Source organism: Ustilago hordei (genome assembly GCF_900519145.1).
Source record: "Ustilago hordei strain Uho2 genome assembly, contig: UHO2_contig_03, whole genome shotgun sequence".
NCBI lineage: Eukaryota > Fungi > Basidiomycota > Ustilaginomycetes > Ustilaginales > Ustilaginaceae > Ustilago > Ustilago hordei.
Window position 1 is genome coordinate 1235781 of NW_024545288.1, and position 17920 is coordinate 1253700.

General features: G+C 52.4%; 4 protein-coding genes across 4 annotated transcripts; 3 read left to right on the forward strand and 1 right to left on the reverse strand.

Annotated features, from left to right (window-relative positions):
* Positions 1 to 134: 134 nt before the first annotated feature.
* Positions 135 to 1328, forward strand: UHO2_01983 (uncharacterized protein; the record flags this gene model as incomplete). The annotated part of the gene is made up of 1 exon (XM_041559420.1): positions 135 to 1328. One exon carries the CDS (start codon positions 135 to 137, stop codon positions 1326 to 1328), a length of 1194 nt encoding a protein of 397 aa, XP_041415354.1.
* A 1821-nt stretch (positions 1329 to 3149) lies between these two features.
* UHO2_01984 (uncharacterized protein) lies at positions 3150 to 4115 on the forward strand (the record flags this gene model as incomplete). Its single annotated transcript, XM_041559421.1, has 1 exon — positions 3150 to 4115. The coding sequence occupies one exon, from the start codon at positions 3150 to 3152 to the stop codon at positions 4113 to 4115; it is 966 nt and encodes a 321-aa protein (XP_041415355.1).
* Positions 4116 to 4295: 180 nt separating this feature from the next.
* On the reverse strand, positions 4296 to 6191 carry UHO2_01985 (uncharacterized protein; the record flags this gene model as incomplete). Its single annotated transcript, XM_041559422.1, has 1 exon — positions 4296 to 6191. One exon carries the CDS (start codon positions 6189 to 6191, stop codon positions 4296 to 4298), a length of 1896 nt encoding a protein of 631 aa, XP_041415356.1.
* Positions 6192 to 8442: 2251 nt separating this feature from the next.
* Positions 8443 to 16386, forward strand: UHO2_01986 (uncharacterized protein; the record flags this gene model as incomplete). The annotated part of the gene is made up of 1 exon (XM_041559423.1): positions 8443 to 16386. The coding sequence occupies one exon, from the start codon at positions 8443 to 8445 to the stop codon at positions 16384 to 16386; it is 7944 nt and encodes a 2647-aa protein (XP_041415357.1).
* Positions 16387 to 17920: the final 1534 nt, after the last annotated feature.

Consider the following 17920-nt stretch of genomic DNA (forward strand, 5'->3'; position numbering starts at 1 on the left):
ACGAATGATTCAGCCACCCCAGCAGAAACAAAACTAAGCAAATCCAGGCTCATTATTTGGGAAAGGACACACAGCTCGAGCACAATGCAAGAGACTGCAACTGTTGCAGTCAAGCAAAACAAACACATGCAAGAATGGCAAGCAGCAAAATGGAACGAGCACAGGAACCACTAGAGTTGATACACATCAGCTTAATGACAGACTTACAAGGATGTCCAAATTATCACCATGCACTGGTAGTTGTCAACAATGCCTCATCCTACATGTATGTGAAACCACTCCTAAGCAAAGCAGAAGCATTCCCCACCCTAAAAGCATGGACCAAAACAGTGGAGATAGCAACAGATCACACATTAAAGTGTATTCACAGTGATAATGGAACAGAATGGTCAAGCTTAGCAGCAGAGGAATGGAAGCAGGAAGCAGGGTTTAAGTGGCAAAAAACCACCCCATATGTCAGCATACAGAATGGGAGAGCAGAGCACACTATCAGATCACTCCAAGAGAAGATGTGTGCAATGCTTGTCCAAAGATTGGTGCCAAAAGGACTATGGCCCTACACCATCATGGCTGCTGGACATGTACTTAACTTGACACCATCAGCAAATGCCAACAGAATTCCATATGAAGACTTTCACCACATGACAGCTCACAGCTTGGCAAAACAATTGTGTGTCTTTGGTTGTCTTGCATGGGTTCACCTCCCAAAAAAAGATCATGCAGGTAAGCATGGTGTGAGAGCCATACCAGGAATCATGATCGGTTACGATGACGAGCACAAGGGATGGAAATTCTTCACTCCAGACCACACGCCATCCATCTGGTGGAGCAATTCAGCTACATTCCATGAACACAAAGGTTGGCATGATCAACCCAAAGTACAAAGCCTGCTGCAAATCGGGTTTGAGAGCCTTGAAGCAGAAAGTGCCAAACCAGAGGCAAATGACCTCGAACCTGAACCAGAAATCAAAGAGCTTGACAAGCAAGACTCACTCCAACATGCACCCATTGAACAACCGATCAATGATACTGAAGACAACCGATCAGAGATAGCAGTTGAAGACTTGATCAGGGGAGCGAACACCACCACCCTAAACCTCACACCAACAATGAAAGAAGCACTTGCCAGTGAAGACACACAGCAATGGCAAGAAGCCATATGCAAGGAGTTGGATGGACTGGAGGCCATGGGAACTTGGGAAATTGTGGACGTACCACCAAACACCAAACTCATCAACTCTAAGATTGTCCTCCATCTCAAGCTGGATGCTGATGGGGTACCTGTCCAACATAAAGCAAGACTCATCACACAAGGATTCACACAATGAGAGGGCATAGACTTTGAAGAAACTTTTGCACTGGTGGCACCACTTAGTGTGATAAGAGCCCTGTTGTCACTGGCAGTGGAGTGGGACTGGGAGGTCCATCAACTTGACATCATGATGGCCTACCTCAACTCCACACTCAAGCATGTCATCTATATGAAACCACTGGAAGGGGCAAAGGTACCAAAAGGAAAAGCTTATTGGGTAGTGAAAGGGTTATATGGACTCAAGCAATCAGGATGGGAGTGGAACATGGAGTTTGATAAGTTCCTGTGGTGCTCAAACTTCCATAGACTCGATTGCGCACCATGTATCTACACCAGAGGAAAGGGGGACAACTTTGCAATAGTGATTATCTATGTTGATGATACATTGATTATATCTCCAAAGCTAGAAACAGTCAAATGCATCAAGGAGGAAATAGGCAAGAAGTGGAAGATGGAGGAGGGTGGCAACATGTCTCACTTCCTTGGAATCAAGATCACCAGGGATCGTGAAGAAAAGACAATGGACCTCAGGCAGACCAGTTACATTAAACAACTACTGGATGAACACCTAGACAAATGCAGGAGAAAATCCAGCATACCGCTCCAAGACATACTGGCCCCAGAGACAGCAGTGAGCACAGCTGAACAAAAGGAATACCCACAGATTGTTGGCAAGCTCCTATGGCTCTTGAATGGAACATGCCCAGATATCAGCCAAGCAGTAGGGGTCCTTGCATGCTATATGACTCAACCATCAAAAGAGCATTGCAATGCAGTGCAGAAGGTACTACAATACCTAGATGGCACCCAGGATGTCCATCTATGATATGGTGGCGACAAGGAACAAGAGTTTTTAACAGTGCATAGTGACGTGAACTGGGCAAGTGATGCTACCGCACAATGAAGAAGCTCATCAGGCTCAGCAGTGTTTGTACATGGGAACCTGGTCACATGGAAGTCAGCACTACAATGCTGCACTGCTTTGTTGGTGGTGGAAGCAGAGTTTGTGGCAGCAACTGAAGCTGCACAAGAAGTACTTTTCTTCAGGCATCTCTTCAAAGCTATTGGAATTGATGTCAGCACCCCCACAATCTTTTCAGACAACACAGGCACCATTCAGGTTAGTAAGGATCCAGCACAACATTGGAAGTTGAAGCATATTGACACCAAGTACCACTTTATCAGAGATAACGTGCAAGATGGAAATGTCAAAATCAAATATATTGGCACCAAGGACAACTTGGCCAACATCTTCACCAAGCCAGTAGGCAAGGAAGCATTATGATGTGCATGGCAGGGGTTGGGACTGACACCACAGCAAGGTACAGCAGCTCAGCAGTTCCCTGCTTCCCACTGAGGGAGACAGTTGAGGGAAATGTAACAATGGTTGGAGACATGTCGGAACCAAACAGAGCCTACAGGGTCCACAGAGGGCAAATAACCATTGATGATACAAAACCACACATCAGTGGTTATGCATGTGGGATGCATAGGTGTTACCATGACAACTTAGGAGTGATGTGAGGGGTGAACTAGTCATAGATGGGCACAGGCTGAAGGTAACTGCCAAGCATGCATGTATATATATGCTTATGTAAATAGCACTCAAAAATGACTCATCGGCAACTTAGCGCCAAAATTCTCAACTCTTTTTGAGGTCATCTTTTTCTTTGCTTCTTTTTTGGGTTTTCTTCTTGAACCTGCTTCGTGCGGCGAGTGGAGGTTGAGGGTATAACCGAAAGTATAGCCGCAACCTTTTCCTCTTCCATCTTCTTCCCACCGATCTTCCCAACTAAGACTCCGCCACCCTCACACCCCCAGCCAGCCCACCACCACAATGATGACTCCAACTGCACCTCACACATCAGCAGCAAAACTCCGCTACCTGCTCTCAACCCTCCCCCTCGTCATCGCTCCTGGCGTGTTTGACGGCATCTCCGCCCGTCTAGCCATCAAAACCGGCCATCATGCCCTCTATCAAACTGGAGCAGGCACTTCCGCCTCCCGCCTAGCCCGGGCCGATCTAGGTTTTCTCTCCCTGTCAGACATGACTGCTGCTGCTGGAGTATCTATCACTGCCGACCCCTCCCTTCTCACCCCTGTAATCGCTGATGCAGATACAGGGTTCGGCGGGCCCCCTCAAGTCGCTCGTACCGTTCTCGAATATCATCGTGCCGGTATAGCTGCACTGCATATCGAAGATCAAGTGACGAACAAAAGATGTGGTCATTTGAATTCGAAGCAACTCGTGGATACGGATACGTTTATTTCCAGGATTACAGCAGCGGCAAATGCGAGCAACTCTCTCCCCTGTCCGAAAGAGGACAGGATCCTGATCATTGCTCGAACTGACGCTTTAGCTGATCTGGGGTTAGAAGAGGCGATAGAAAGGCTGAAGAAAGCGAGGGATGCTGGTGCCGAGATGGGCTTTTTAGAAGGTCTAAGGAGTGACCAAGAAGCACGAACAGCAATCCAGGCGTTAGCTCCCTGGCCACTGCTAGCGAATTGTGTTACAGGGGGGAAAAGTCCGTTATGGACAGCAAAAGAGGTAGAGAGATTAGGGTTTAAACTTGCTATCTTCCCAACAGCGGGGATTTTTGCGGTACAGAAGGCTCTAGAGGCAAGTTATAGCAACTTGGCTGAGAGAGGGATTGGGATTGAGGCGGAAAAGGGAGAAGAGGGGAGGGTGGATCTGGGTGGAGCAGATTCAGCTGGATTAAGGAAGTTCTTTGTTGATATGGGATTGGAGGATGAGTTGGGGATCGATAGGCTAGCGGCGGGTGGGGCATTGGGTGATGCTTAATGCTTTTACAGTCATGCTCTCAGCAGGTCAGGAGGAGGAAGGGGTGGAAAAAAAAAAAAAGATAGTTCCGATTCTTTGGTATCAAAAGTCATGCAAAGTGCTGTTTCCGTAATGCAATAGAGTCCACATCAATGTCATCAACATCGTTCAAGCTACCATCCCCGTACCATCTGTACAAGCCTAGATTCGTGCCTTGGGAGGCATCTTACTCACCCTCAACCCTACCACATCACAATAGATTGCCACCAGCCACAACACCGTCGCTATCACAGCACATGCTATCGCACCATTGTACAAGTTACACCAACCTTCCGCAGTCCCACTCGGGCATTTCTTCCCAACACCCAACGCCATCAGGGATGCAGCACCCCACATCAGACACAGAACACAGTCCCAAGCGGAGTGCCATTTCAAGCTGGTACGAGCAACACGCCAGCGTGCTTGCAGCTTCATGTTGCCCAGCATGCCTAGTTTGGCTGCGCGTTTCTTTTTGCGGCGTCGACGACGACGGTCATCCCCTCGGAGGCTTTCGTCGGAATCAGAGTCGGAGGAAAGGTCAGGGTCGGAGTTGCGCTTACCCCCGCCGAGGAGGGCAGGATCGACGATGAGGTTGACGGTGGTGCCTTGCGTGCCCATGGCTTTTTTCTTGCCAAACATTCCTTTGGATGGTTTGCCTCCGGGACCACCGCCGCCGGACATGACAGGGATGACCATCCCGTTCCCTGCCGCTCCGGGGACGCCGGCTGCGGGTTCGCGGTTGGATCGACAGCAAGGTTTGAAGGCGAACAGCCAGAGACAGATGATGGTGGAGAGCGCTGAAACGCCATACAGCACAAAAGAGGGGAGCGTACCGGAGGGTGGTGCCTTTTCTGCTGGACGGATCATGATGAATCCACCGATACCGCAACCGGCTGCTGCGAGTGAGACGATGCATTGCAACCAGCGAGTGGCGATACGGATCTTGTGACGAGGGAGCTTCAAACGACCTTTCTCATCAACACCGCCGAGGGGGGTTTCCGCTGGTTGGTCGTCCACGTCGTCATCGTCAGAGTCTGCACCTTCTGCACCTTTGCTCTTGCCCTTGTGCTTGACTCTGGTGCCGAACTCCTTTTCGAGCATTCGAATGCGTTCTTCCTTAACGTAGTCATTTATTCCCTGTGTTGGACCGTATGGGTTTCCCGTCATGGCATTGGGTGGTCCATGACGACTCAACGTCTCACTCTCCCATCCACTCTGCCCTGAACCGGGCGGCACCATAGTATACGCATGTCCATCAGCTGAGAGATGTCCCCCATACCATGTATGTGACCAATTCGGAAACCCGGGTAGTGGATCACCCATTCGTGCTCCAGGTTGTGCTCTTGGATCTCCTCCTACTACTCCTCCCGCAAAGGGATCTTGTGGTCGTCCACGACCGCCAGGCAAGTGATGCGCGGCGGTAACAGTGAACATGTTCGGCGGCTCCGATGCAGGTGACCCCGCCGCAGATGCAGCCGAATGCATCAAGGGAGAAGCGTAGACAGGCAAGCTCTGACGAGATCTGCCGCCAAGTGAAGGGCCAGAAGCTATTGAAGGTGCACCTAGGCTCGGTGCGAGGTTAGACTGCGGTGCCGGTTCGTAGAGACCAGGAGGTTCCATGTAGAATCCGCCATCGTAGGCGAGGGGGGGTTCGTAGCTCGGCATGACTGGCATGGATGCATGACGATCGGCAGCATAAGGCTGGTGCTGATCTTGGTAGAGTTCGAAACCAGCTGGTGCTTCCGAGAGTGCTGCGTGTGGACCCCAACGTTGTTCTTGTGCTGCTTGGTTTGCTGCTGCGATCTCTCCGAGGTCTCTGACCTCATATTCATCGGACTCATCGCGAACGTGTTGTTGTTGTGATAGTTGGTGGAGAGGGCTGCGTGGTGGCTGGCCGTAGGGTGATTTCGAACTTCCGGCTTGTGAGGGCGGACGGCTGCTTTCCACGCTGTAGCGCCGGCCGTTGCTTTGCTGGTAGTAAGGTGAAGAGGGAGCGACGGGCGGATAAGAAGGGTAGGAAGTGCCGCCGGCCTGATTGCCATGGTATGCGTGAGACATGTCGACCGCGCAAAAGAAGGCGTTAGAAGGAGTCTACAGGGACGGAAGCCCGATTGGGCGGCGGTAGTCCCTGAACTTGGCACTGGCCTGGAGAAGGTGATGAGGATAGGTTGGGCGGGGTTAGAAGAAGGGGAGGATGTATTCTATTGGATGTGCATGCTGTCGTCGATGGGTGATGATGTGTAAGCAGATGTCGAAAAGTATCGAGGAAGCCTTGCTGTTGGTCTGAGTTCTGCGAGTCGGCACGATCTGCTCCACACAAAGCGAAGCTCGGGAAAGCTCTTCTGCTTTGTCGATCCCAGTTGGCAGTCAAGGATGCAATTGACAACCAGCGCCGGCACAGCTTTGTGTGAGGAAAGGACGATGCAGCCAAGAAATGACAAAGGGGGTCTTGAGCCCCTCTGTTTCCCTTGTTGGTTCCATCAGGCTTGAGTTGAGGAGAGAAAAGTCTTGCTTAAACGGCAGGTGAGTTCATGCGGACAACACGTTCTGGTGCTTCAGTGAGCGATTGTTGGTCTCTTGCGTTGTGCGATTGTGCAAGTGTGCGAGTGTGCGGCTGCAATAAACCCAAAACCAAAACAAAATCAACCCCTGTAGCTCCACACTCCAGATCCGCCGCCGGCTATGAGAGAGACTCAAGATGCAGAGTGACCCTGAATCCAATCCTGACAGGACACAAGGCGAGGAAAGAGTCAAAAAATAGGCATCAATGTATTGCGGGTGGAGCTGCAGGCGGACCGGGAGCGCAGAGGGAGAAGGTACAGGATGAAACAGCGACGATGCGCAAACCATGGAAGAGAACAGGGTGGGAAAATGCGAAGACGAGCTAAGCGAGTTAGCACGAAGAAGAAGCGATGGTGGAAGTGAGGCATAGGTGTCATCGGGCCAACCTGTGCGATCAGGGCCACGGATCCGTTCACATGAAATCACGTGACTATCAGCCTTCGCGTTTTTCTTTTTTCTTTTTGATGTTTTTAATTTTTCGATTAATTTTGGCAGAGAGAGCTTCAACTTTCACAGCACAGCACAGCACAGCACAGCACAGCACAGCACAGCACACAACGAGGCATGGGCAAAGATTCAGACTCAGGGGCTCACTCAAATTGCTCGTCACACATATATACGGAGCCTAGAAGCTGTCCAAGCTCAAGTCTCTCCTGCTTGGCGCTCTCTTCACCTGTTGCTCTGTTGGGCGATCTCACACTTTCATAGCACACAGCACAAAAGCAAACTGAATCAAAGTGATGAGCCCTTGACATTGTTTCTGTTGTGTTGCTCAAGCAAGCCGGATCCTGAGATAAGCTGGATGATTTTTTAACGCTTGCCTGCCTCCTTGCGAAGATTCTCGACAATCGCCTGTCGTCGCGAGAGCAAACGCGGCGAGTATCAACGTCGATAAAGCCGTTGGTAGTTACAAATCGTTGCAAGTCGTTGGAAAAGGCAATGCAAAGTAAACCGGTTAGCGTCCATCCTTCTAAGGATCCAGTTTGACTCTGCGTTCGAACTTACTGCGACAGCTTCGGCATTAACACCACTCTCGATCAGCTCGACGCAGGCGCGCAGCTGCTCTCGTGAGAGTCCCGTGTTGAGAAGTTGTGAAAGATCATGCAGGACTGTCATTGGAGGACATGATTAGAACGCAGTGATGGGAAGCAAGTAGGGACAGCTCTCTGCTGCAGTTTTGCTTAGTTCGCCAAAGCCGTCTCAGAGGCAGGCACTTACTGTACATGGTCTCTTGACTTGCGACACCACGTTGGTCTTCCATCGTGGACGATCCGGGTGGTGAAAGGATGATGGAGGCAAGACGGGGCAGATGAGCGATCGCGATCAGGGTCTTTTGACAAGTGTTGGTTTCTCCTCTTTTGCCCTCTTTACGCGTCAGAGAATTATTTACGCGTACCATTTTATTTACGCGTGCCATTTTATTTTGGCTTTGCCACCTTTTTCCCTCTCTTCTCAGAAGTCACACAAGCCACACAAGCCACACAAGCCACACACTCGTTTGGAGTGTGATTTTGTGGAGCAGAAGAAACAAAAGAAAGAAAGCTGAGTCGAGCTCATCATTCATTCAAAGCGGAACAGCCGACACCTCGAGACCATTCAGCTGCGCAACTAGCAAAGAGCTCACCATAATCTCGACCATCATCAAACCTCAACCTACCCACCGCCTTCCACTACCACGGCGACACTTTGATTTGGCCACCGTGACAGACGATGCTACTCCGCTAGGTGGAGCCTAGCAACTTCCAAAATGCCTGCTCCATCTAATGCCGCGGCTGATGGAGCCCTCGGCGCCTTACTCCGCCAAGTCGCCGACGATGCAGACGGCATGAACGGCGCTCCTCGCAGCGCTGTCCACGGCCATGGACGAAGCAATGGTGGCGGCGATCGCTCGGCGGCTGCTCTTGCTGCCGCCTCGCAGTTTCTCGCCGATGGCCTCCAGCAGCAAGCCAGCAAGCCGGCGGGTCAAAGACCGCTCAATGGTAACGATGGCTCTCACAGCGAAGAGACCATAGCGCATGCTCTCAATCGACTCCTCATTTCTGGTGTCGTCGTCCCGCTCATACAAGTGCCTTCCAGCTTGCAAGATACGGAATCACAACAGGCTCCTGCTAGCATCAGCATCCGTCAGGCACTCGATACCCTCTCTCGTTCCCTCACTACATCTCCCAAATATCTCGAACACCTCTTCGAGTCCAACAACGAACAGGCATCTGCCACCGCTTCGACTAGTGCAGTGACGCTGGACATGGCCAACACCACTTTCGACGTATGGGCAGCACCACGCTTGCTGTGTGCAGCTGCTTCCCTGCTCTCAGACAGTCGCTCTCCGCGGGCAGTCAAAGAGCCATCGTACGCGCAGAAGTGTGTAAATCTCTCCTCGCAAATCATGAAACACCTGGAGCAAGTGCTGTCTACCTCTATCGAAGCCGTTGGTCAGATCGACAACGTCCGACTTATCCTTGCAGAATTCCTTTGCACCTCGGTCCATGCCCTGGCACGGACGGGCCATACCTCGTTCAGCCCACATGCCCGACTCCCTGACTTTGTCATCCCTTCTGTAGACTTTGCTGCATCGCATCAAGGTCTATCACGCTCTGCACCACCAACAGTCACCTTCTTCCGCACCTTTCTCTCTGACGCTTCTTTCCGTCTCACTTCCCGCAAAGATCGTCCAAAACCCAGCGGCAAAGGTCTCGCTGCCTTGTCATCGCTACAAATGGATGCTGCAGTCTCATACCCGCTCGGTCTTGCACCAACAGCTTCGAATTCGAGTCCAACTGACGATGCTTTCACTGCCAACGTAAACGATCGAGCCAGCGCGCTCTTCCTCTCGGCGATTGGCCTCTGTCTCCGTCTTGCAGCCAAGTTCCCAACCTATGTGTTGGATCTGGCAGATCACGCCATGCTGCTGTTCACCGAGCATCTCCAACATCAATGGACCTGTGCAAAGCAAAAACACCCTCAGCCCTCTTTGCACATGCCTTCAGCTCCTCAATCCTACACCATCCTCGCTGAGCACACCAGCTTTCTCGCCGAGTGCTATCCCAGCAGTCTAGCCAAGTGCCTGCAAGTAGCCGCTGACCACATGTCATCCCTAGCAGATGTGCTGCATCAACTCAACGCCGCCGATGACGAAGACAAGCGTCTCAAAGCGTCGCATGCCCTTTCAGCGCTAGGCACATGCTTCACTGCATGTGCTCTCGACACGCCGACACAGCGACAAGGCGAGCTGGCAGTCGTTCTCCAGCCATATCTCACTCTTCTTGCCAGCCAAGTTCGGTCTAGTGCAGATGACTCTACCGTGTCCTCAGACGAACCCCAGGAGGAGGCATCAAGATGCTTCCTTTCGGCATCCGTCTTCGCAATCACTTCGAGCGGCCGCCGCACCGAGCCGTCGTTCTTGCAGGAGCTCGAGGAGCAGCTCTCCGAACTTATCGAGAGATCTGACAAGCTCGTCGAGCAAAACTCAAATCTATCTGACAAAGCATCGGTGCCGAGAATCCAGCATCTGCTTCGACATCTTCGTAGCTCTGTGACAACCCCCCAAGGAAAGCCGCATCAGGTTTCAGCCGAGATGGGGTCCCGTATTCGGGATCTGAAGCGACGCAAGATCGGTCATGCAAAGGATCCGAGCAAAGCGCTGGGCGTGATCGACACGCTGCTGCCCCTTCAACCTGCCCAGCAAGGGTCAGACTACACGGACGAGTTGACACGACGTCGTCTCATAATGCGATCTTGTCATCATACCAGCAAGACAGACCAGACGTTGAAATTCAAGGAAGAGACCGGTCGATGCATGTGCGATTCCGTAAATGCTACCGACATCAGTGTCAACAACGACAGCTTTGGAGTGGTTGACAAGCTCCATCAAGCCGATCCTCAGGCGTCTGCTGCGCTATGGAAAGATGTCCACAGTGCTGTCAAGACTTCCCGTCTCGTTTCATCTCGAACCATCGACATGTTACGTCGATGTGTTGCGCACTCCTCGCCTACATCGTCACTGCCGTACAACGGAGAACGGAATGTTATCAACATCTTGTCGTTCTCGCTCCGATCAAAATCTCGAAGCTCCCGGCTTGCTGCCAACCAGCTTGCCTTCGCCTACCAAACCCGCCTACTGCAGCAGCGAGATGCAAGTAACGAGGAAGAGTGGATCGCACGCTTCGGTCAGGTGCCTCGAACCTACGAAGACATCCTTGCTGATCCCACCGTATCTTCTTGCCATGAGACTGCTTTGATCGGGCTGACCTCGCTCTTCGACCTCCCTGTCGAGAGCTGTCAGGAGACTTGCCTGCTCACGCTTGTGCTGCACCTCGGTCACTCTAACCCATTCATCAAGGCCTGCGCATACACTCAGATTGTACAGATTGCCTCCGCTCACCGCTGCACTACATTCCAGCTTGTCCAAAAGCATTTCGAAAAGGTGTCGACATCCATCGTTGAGCGCTTCATCTCCATGCCGGATCTGTGGACCAGCTTCCTCAGCCTGATCAAGATGAATCAGGCCACTTTCTTCAATCTCACCAAGGAGTATACACTGCCTCACCTCATCACCATGATCTGCTCCGGGCCTGGCACGGCAGAAGTCGGCACCAAGATGATTGAGCTCATCGCCAGGGCTCTCGGGACGGATGTACCACGCCTCTGTCACGACAACATCACGCCCATCTTCCGATCCTTCTTCATGCGATCCGCCAACCTGCGTGACTTGGGTTTGAGTACGCTGGTGCAGCTGATCGGTGTCGATGCTGCCAGTCTCAAGGTGCTTCTACGCAGTCGCCAGTCTGATGTGGTGGGCTACCTTGTGGTAAAGCTCGGCAATCGAGCCACGCGAATGGAAGCTTACGCTGGTCTCGAGTTCATCATCGAGACCAGCAACGGTACATCCGCTGCTTCCAGATCAAAAGACCCTCTACTTCGCAAGTCCAAGGTGGCAGCTTTCCTCAAGGGCGAGATTCTCGCCGTTTTGACTTGGATCAATCAGGAGCTTTCGGGCGAGCATGGAAGAAGAACCGTCACTGACCTTGCGTTTGCACTGCGCAGTATTGGTGCACTCGTCGAGATCATCGGCCCACCCATCAGTGCTGTCACACCTCAAATCATGGCAACCCTCAACAGCCATTTGCGGCCAGACTCGCTTAGCCTAGCAACCCTCGAAAGCTGGAAGATCTTCATCACCACATTACGCTTCGACGACATAGGTCCTTTTGTCGGCCAAACTGCAGCAGCACTGCTTTCCGCATGGGACCGCTTCAACCTGGAGAGGAAAAGGATCGCCATCTCGATCTTGCATTACCTGATCGTCGAGAACGCTGCCTACCTCAAGGACTTCATCGACGATATCCCAAGTCTTGACCGCCTCGACGCGGAGATCCCTGACATCTGTCGTGGTCTTCGTGGTGTACGAGAGACGTGGAATAACGATCGACGCTTCCGTAACATCCTCGATCGCTCAGCCCACGAGAACACATCCATCTGCAACGAGTCGCTCAGGGAGCTGCAAGCTTTCCTGTTGGAGGAGCGGGCGTACATCGAAGCTTTGACATCAGGTGATTCGTTCAGCCCTCTGATCGGACAATGCATTCGTACACTGATGCACGTCGCAGCCCGTAGCGATGCTCAACACGGCGACATTCGAGACCTCAGCTTTGGCTGCTTTGGTCTTATTGGCGCCGTCGATCCTGATCGTATCGAGCATGCGGTCGAAGAGCCGCTCAAGATTGTGCTCAGCAACTTCGAAGACAAAGAAGAAGCGAGCGACTTTTCGCTGCACCTCATCCGTGACTTGCTAGTGCCGGCTTTCCGAGCTGCTACCGATACAACACAGCAAAATGGACTAGCCTACGCCATCCAAGAGCTTCTCAAGGTCGCTGGTTTCACCAGTGCAATGCTCAACACAGGATCAACCGCGCGACCGGTCAGCATCAAGACTCGGCAGCGCTTGGCAGATTTGCCACAGGATGTCATCGATACCATCACTCCGCTGCTCGACTCGAGGTACGGCGCACAGGTCGGCAGGCCGAGTGTCCGCGAAACTCCCATCTACATGCATTCACGATCGTACAGCGATTGGCTGCAGAGCTGGACAAGTCGGCTCATCACCAAAACCGTGGAACGATCCGAGGCAGCTGCAGCGGCTGCTTCCCTCGCTGCTGGTGCTGGAGGAGCAGGGAAGACTGCTGTAGGTGCAGCTGCTACCATCTTTGGCGTCTTTCGCGTCGCCATCCGTTCGCACGATGTCGGCATTGCGCGCCACTTGCTGCCACATCTAGTCCTGCATTCGATCATCTCTGGCGACTCGATGGACCGCGAAGCAATTGTCGACGAGATCCAGACGGTCCTGTGCGATCAAGTCGAAAGCCAGACCGACTACGAAGCGGAAAGGAAGCTGCTGACTGCACAGACGCTTTTCACCATCATGGACCACATTGGTGTGTGGATGCGACGCAAGCGACAAGACCTGGCGCGCACATCTCATCGACCTCGAGTGTTTCAAGGCGGTGAGGATGTGCTGGTCGAAGTCGAGTCCATCATGCGACCCATCTCTCAAGAGCTTCTCGCCCAAGCCTCGCTGCAGTGCAAAGCTTACTCACGAGCACTTCTCAACTTTGAGCTGCGTGTCCGCTCGATGCGTGCCCAAGGTAAAGGCGATCCCGATCTTCAAGGCTACTACGAAAACATGCACAGGATCTATGCGCATCTCGACGAGCCTGACGGCATGGAAGGTATTTCGACCCGAGTCATCTCTCCTTCGCTCGAGCATCAGATTCGCGAACACGAGAGTACAGGTCGATGGACCTCGGCACAGAGTTGTTGGGAAGTAGAGCTTCAGCAGCGACCTGACGATCCGGATCTGCATCTCGGCCTACTGCGCTGCCTTCGCAACTTGGGCCACTACGACACGATGCGCACGCATATTCGCGGCGCACTGAGCGCTCACCCCGAATGGGAAGACCTGCTGGATGCTTTCCGTGTCGAGGGCGCATGCATTCTCGGCGACTGGAGCGAGGTGGAGTCTCGCACCAAACAAAGTCAAGCCAAGAGCCCAGAGCACTCCATCGGTCGTGCTCTGCTAGCTATGCGTCAAGCCGATTCCGAGATGTTTGGTCAGGTGATGGTGCAAGCACGTCAAGATCTGGGCAAGCCGTTGGTCGCTGCCGGCAAAGCCTCGTATCCTTCTATTTACGGATCGGTGCTTCACCTTCACATGCTTCAAGAGCTGGAGATGATCCGATCCCATGCAAGAACGCATGCAGGCGATCGAATCGGCGCTCTTACAAGGGCAAACGCCTCTGACACAGTGTCAGACCTGAATCGATCCCTGGCTGCCCGACTTAATGCCACTTTGCCTTCGTTCCGAACGCAGGAGCCGCTGCTGAGCTTGAGAAGGACTGCATTTGCTGCACTGCCATCTTCACTTGGTGCCGGTGCGAGCAACGATGTGGGTGAAGCTTGGATTGCTACTGCCAAGATCGCACGCCGTGCAGGTCACATGCAGACGGCATACTCTGCCACCTTGCAAGCCACTCAGAACCAAGCCACTTTTGCTTTCGTTCAGCGTGTCAAGTTGCTGGCGAAAGAGGAGCAGACGCATGCAGCCATCCGCGACCTGGTCAACTCGCTCAACACACTGGTCAGCACCTTCAAACCTGAACAGCTGGGCGAGATGGGCAAGACAGGTCCCATCGAGCTGAAGCAGACCGATACAGAAGGACGGATGTTGCGTGTTGACCGCGCTGCCTATGCCAAAGCCTGTTTGCTACGAGCACGACTGCAAGACTCGACCTTCCGATACACAGCTGGCGAGATCCTCGATCGGTACAAGGAAGCAGCCAAGGAACAGCACAACTCGGAAAAGATGTGGTATCATCTTGGCCACTTCCAAGACACGCACGAGGGACTTCTGCCCAACATGACATTGCAACGCTACAATGTCTGTCGAGCCTTCTTGCGCTCGGCACAGGTGGGCACCAAGTTTTTCTACCGAACGCTTCCGAGAGTGTTGACCATCTGGATGGACCTCGCTGCCGACCCCCAGATCCTTACACACAGTAACAACAAGACCAACACGAAGGACACAGAGCTGCTGCAAAAACTGGAAGCCTTTTCACAATTGAACTCACTGATGAGGAAATTCAGTCGACGACTTAAGGCGTTTCAGTGGCTGGCCGTGTTCCCACAGCTGGTGGCGCGAATCGTGCAGAAGAACGAGGAGGCGTGGTCGGTGCTGCAGGATGTGATCTTACAGGTGCTGCTGGCGTATCCACAGCAAGCAATGTGGTCAATGGTCGCCGGTGCCAGCTCGAAGGATGCAGAAAGGAAGAAACGTTACACAGAGATCATCCAACGACTTAGCGCCCGGAGTGGATCGACCCACAAAGAGGTCGTCAAGGTGGTCTCGTCGTCACAGCGTCTAGCTAAGGAGCTCTTGAGGCTCTGCGACTACAATGTGGGCAAGAACGAGACGACACTGAGCGCGGAGAAGCTGTTCCCAGGATTGTTGGAGGTGGCCAACACGTCAGAGTTGCTGCTACCGTTGCAGAGCTCGATGACGGTGCTTCTGCCATCCAACCATCTGATCTCGGAAGTGCACCGACCGTTCCCGTCCAATTTGCCAACAATCCACTCGTTCGAAGACCAGATCGAAGTGATGAACAGTCTGCAAAAGCCACGCAAGATGATGATCATTGGTAACGACGGCAACCGCTACCCTTTCCTGTGCAAACCAAAAGACGATCTGCGTAAAGATGCACGACTGATGGAGTTCGACTCGATGATCAACAAGCTGTTGCAGAGTCAACCCGAGTCGCGCAAGAGGAAGCTGTACGTGCGAACGTATGCGGTGCTCATTCTTAATGAGGAGCATGGACTGATCGAATGGGTGCCTCACACGGTGGGTTTCCGGCACATTCTGACCAAGCTGTACGGCGGTAAAGGGATGCAGATCTACTCATCGGAGGTCAGGGCACACATGGACGAAGCACGGATGTCGCTTGATCCACGGACCACGGAGAAGGTGTTTCAGGAGAAGGTGTTGGCCAAGTTCCAGCCGGTATTCCACGAATGGTTCCTAGCTACATTCCCTGACCCGACAGCGTGGTTGCAAGCTCGATCGGCGTATGCTCGAACTGCAGCAGTCATGTCGATGGTGGGCTTTGTGCTAGGTCTGGGAGATCGACACGGAGAAAACATTCTGTTTGACTCGAACAGCGGTGATACAGTGCATGTTGATCTGAACTGTCTGTTCGACAAGGGACAACGATTCGAGATCCCTGAACGGGTGCCGTTCCGACTGACGCAGAACATGGTGGATGCAATGGGTGTCACTGGATGCGACGACGTGTTCCGCAAGAGTGCCGAGATCACGATGAGTATCCTACGCGACAATCGAGATTCGCTCATGAGTGTATTGGAGGCGATGGTGCACGATCCATTGGGAGAATGGAGTGTCCCGGAGGATCGACATCGGTCGAAGAGCTCGAATAAGAAGTCGGCGGACCCACGTGTTGCGGAGGCGAGACGCGCGCTCGATCCCGTCGCGAACAAGTTGGACGGAAGGATATATCGACTTGGATGCCGCGAGCCTACACCGCCCTACTCAACCAACAATCTGGTCGATGCGCTGATCAAGGAGGCCACCAGCCCGCTCAACTTGGCAAAGATGTATATCGGTTGGAGCAGTTGGCTTTAGCTCAAATTGCAATGTATCTAGTCGGCAATCTCAATCACAGCACGATCAGAACACGTCCAAGCAACCTGTTTGATGTGTCCAAGGTTCGACTGTATACTTGTTCTGATCTGCCGCTACCTTGTCTTGAGATTAGACTCTTCAGAAACAAGAAGAATCGCGCATTGAAATCAAGGTACAGTAGAGTTTCGCAACGGATGGACAACGCACGATCTTCCAACTCCATCTCGTCCACCTTTTCGAGGGATGGAAAGTGAAGCGAGCTCTAATCTTACGTACGTGGCGACGAGTGCGAGCCTTGTTCATGGAATATGTGATGCGTGTGTGTGTGTGTGTGTGTGTGTGTGTGTGTGTGTGTGTGTGTGTGTGTGTGTGTGTGTGTGTGTGTGTGTGTGTATAGATGTATGTTTTGATCGACAAGTTCGGGGCAAAGAGGTGTGAGTGCCGAGTTCGGGTTCAAAGATCCGAAAGTAGATTTCTAAAAGTTGACCGATCCGTGCATTGACAACCAGCTTATTCTCATCAACAACACACCACTCTTTGAACAGAGGTGAGGTTAGGGGCCTGTCACAAACCCCTGTCAACTCGTCTTGGAACAAGTTGGAGGCGGAGTGAGATCTGAGTTCAAGTCAGGCGCGCCCGTTACCGGACTTCCGGCAGAGAACTGAATTTTAAAAAATTTCTCCTCTGTATGTAGGCTAGCTTCACCTCCATCATCAATAAAAACACCCTTACAACTATCTGTGCGGTGGATCGGTAAATTATGCGCCAGCTTCTTGAGCGAGAAGAGCGACGAAACCCGACGGAAATCTCCTGCGCGAAAGATGCAAGACGTGACTGATTACGCATGTTCAGTTGGAACGCGGAGAATTTTCTCATCGGTTGGGCGTTGCTGCCGTGCTTGATCGATAGCTGCAGCCAAAACAAAGGGTCTACACTCGAGATAAAATAAAATAGAGAATAGTCGGAATTTCACCGACGTTCTGCATTCTACCGTGTCTCGATGTGCTCCCTGTTACCCTCTCATCACGAAGCCTACAGTAGCGATCGATCCCAATCCGCACTCTTTCGATAGACGACAGCAATCAAACCTTGGCCGCCTTCAAAATGTCGATGACAAGCGGAAAGAAACGCGGGTCAACGCATACTGGTCTCAGCTGATCGAGTCGATCAAAGTGTAGTGATGTTCTTTTGCCGCCTCTTCTCTAAAACATACAAGGCTGCTCTGTTCCGGACAATAAGCTGGTTCGGCTGACGGTTCGATTCGCGGTACGGATTCGAGCAGGTGATTCGTTGGCCCCACGCCCTCTATTGTGCGTCTGTAGTTTTATCCCACTCCCAGCTGCAACTCCAAGACAAGGCGTGACTCTTGCGATCATCACACACACACACACACTCGTTGCCGGTCACTCGGAACTTTTGCTTCCCGCTTTTTGAGTTGGCGTAAGTGACCCTCTTCGGCTTCTCCGAAAGCAAAAGGATGATCTCAGCTACAACTCTCCCACGCCACTAAGTGAAGAGAAGTCTAACTTAGAGT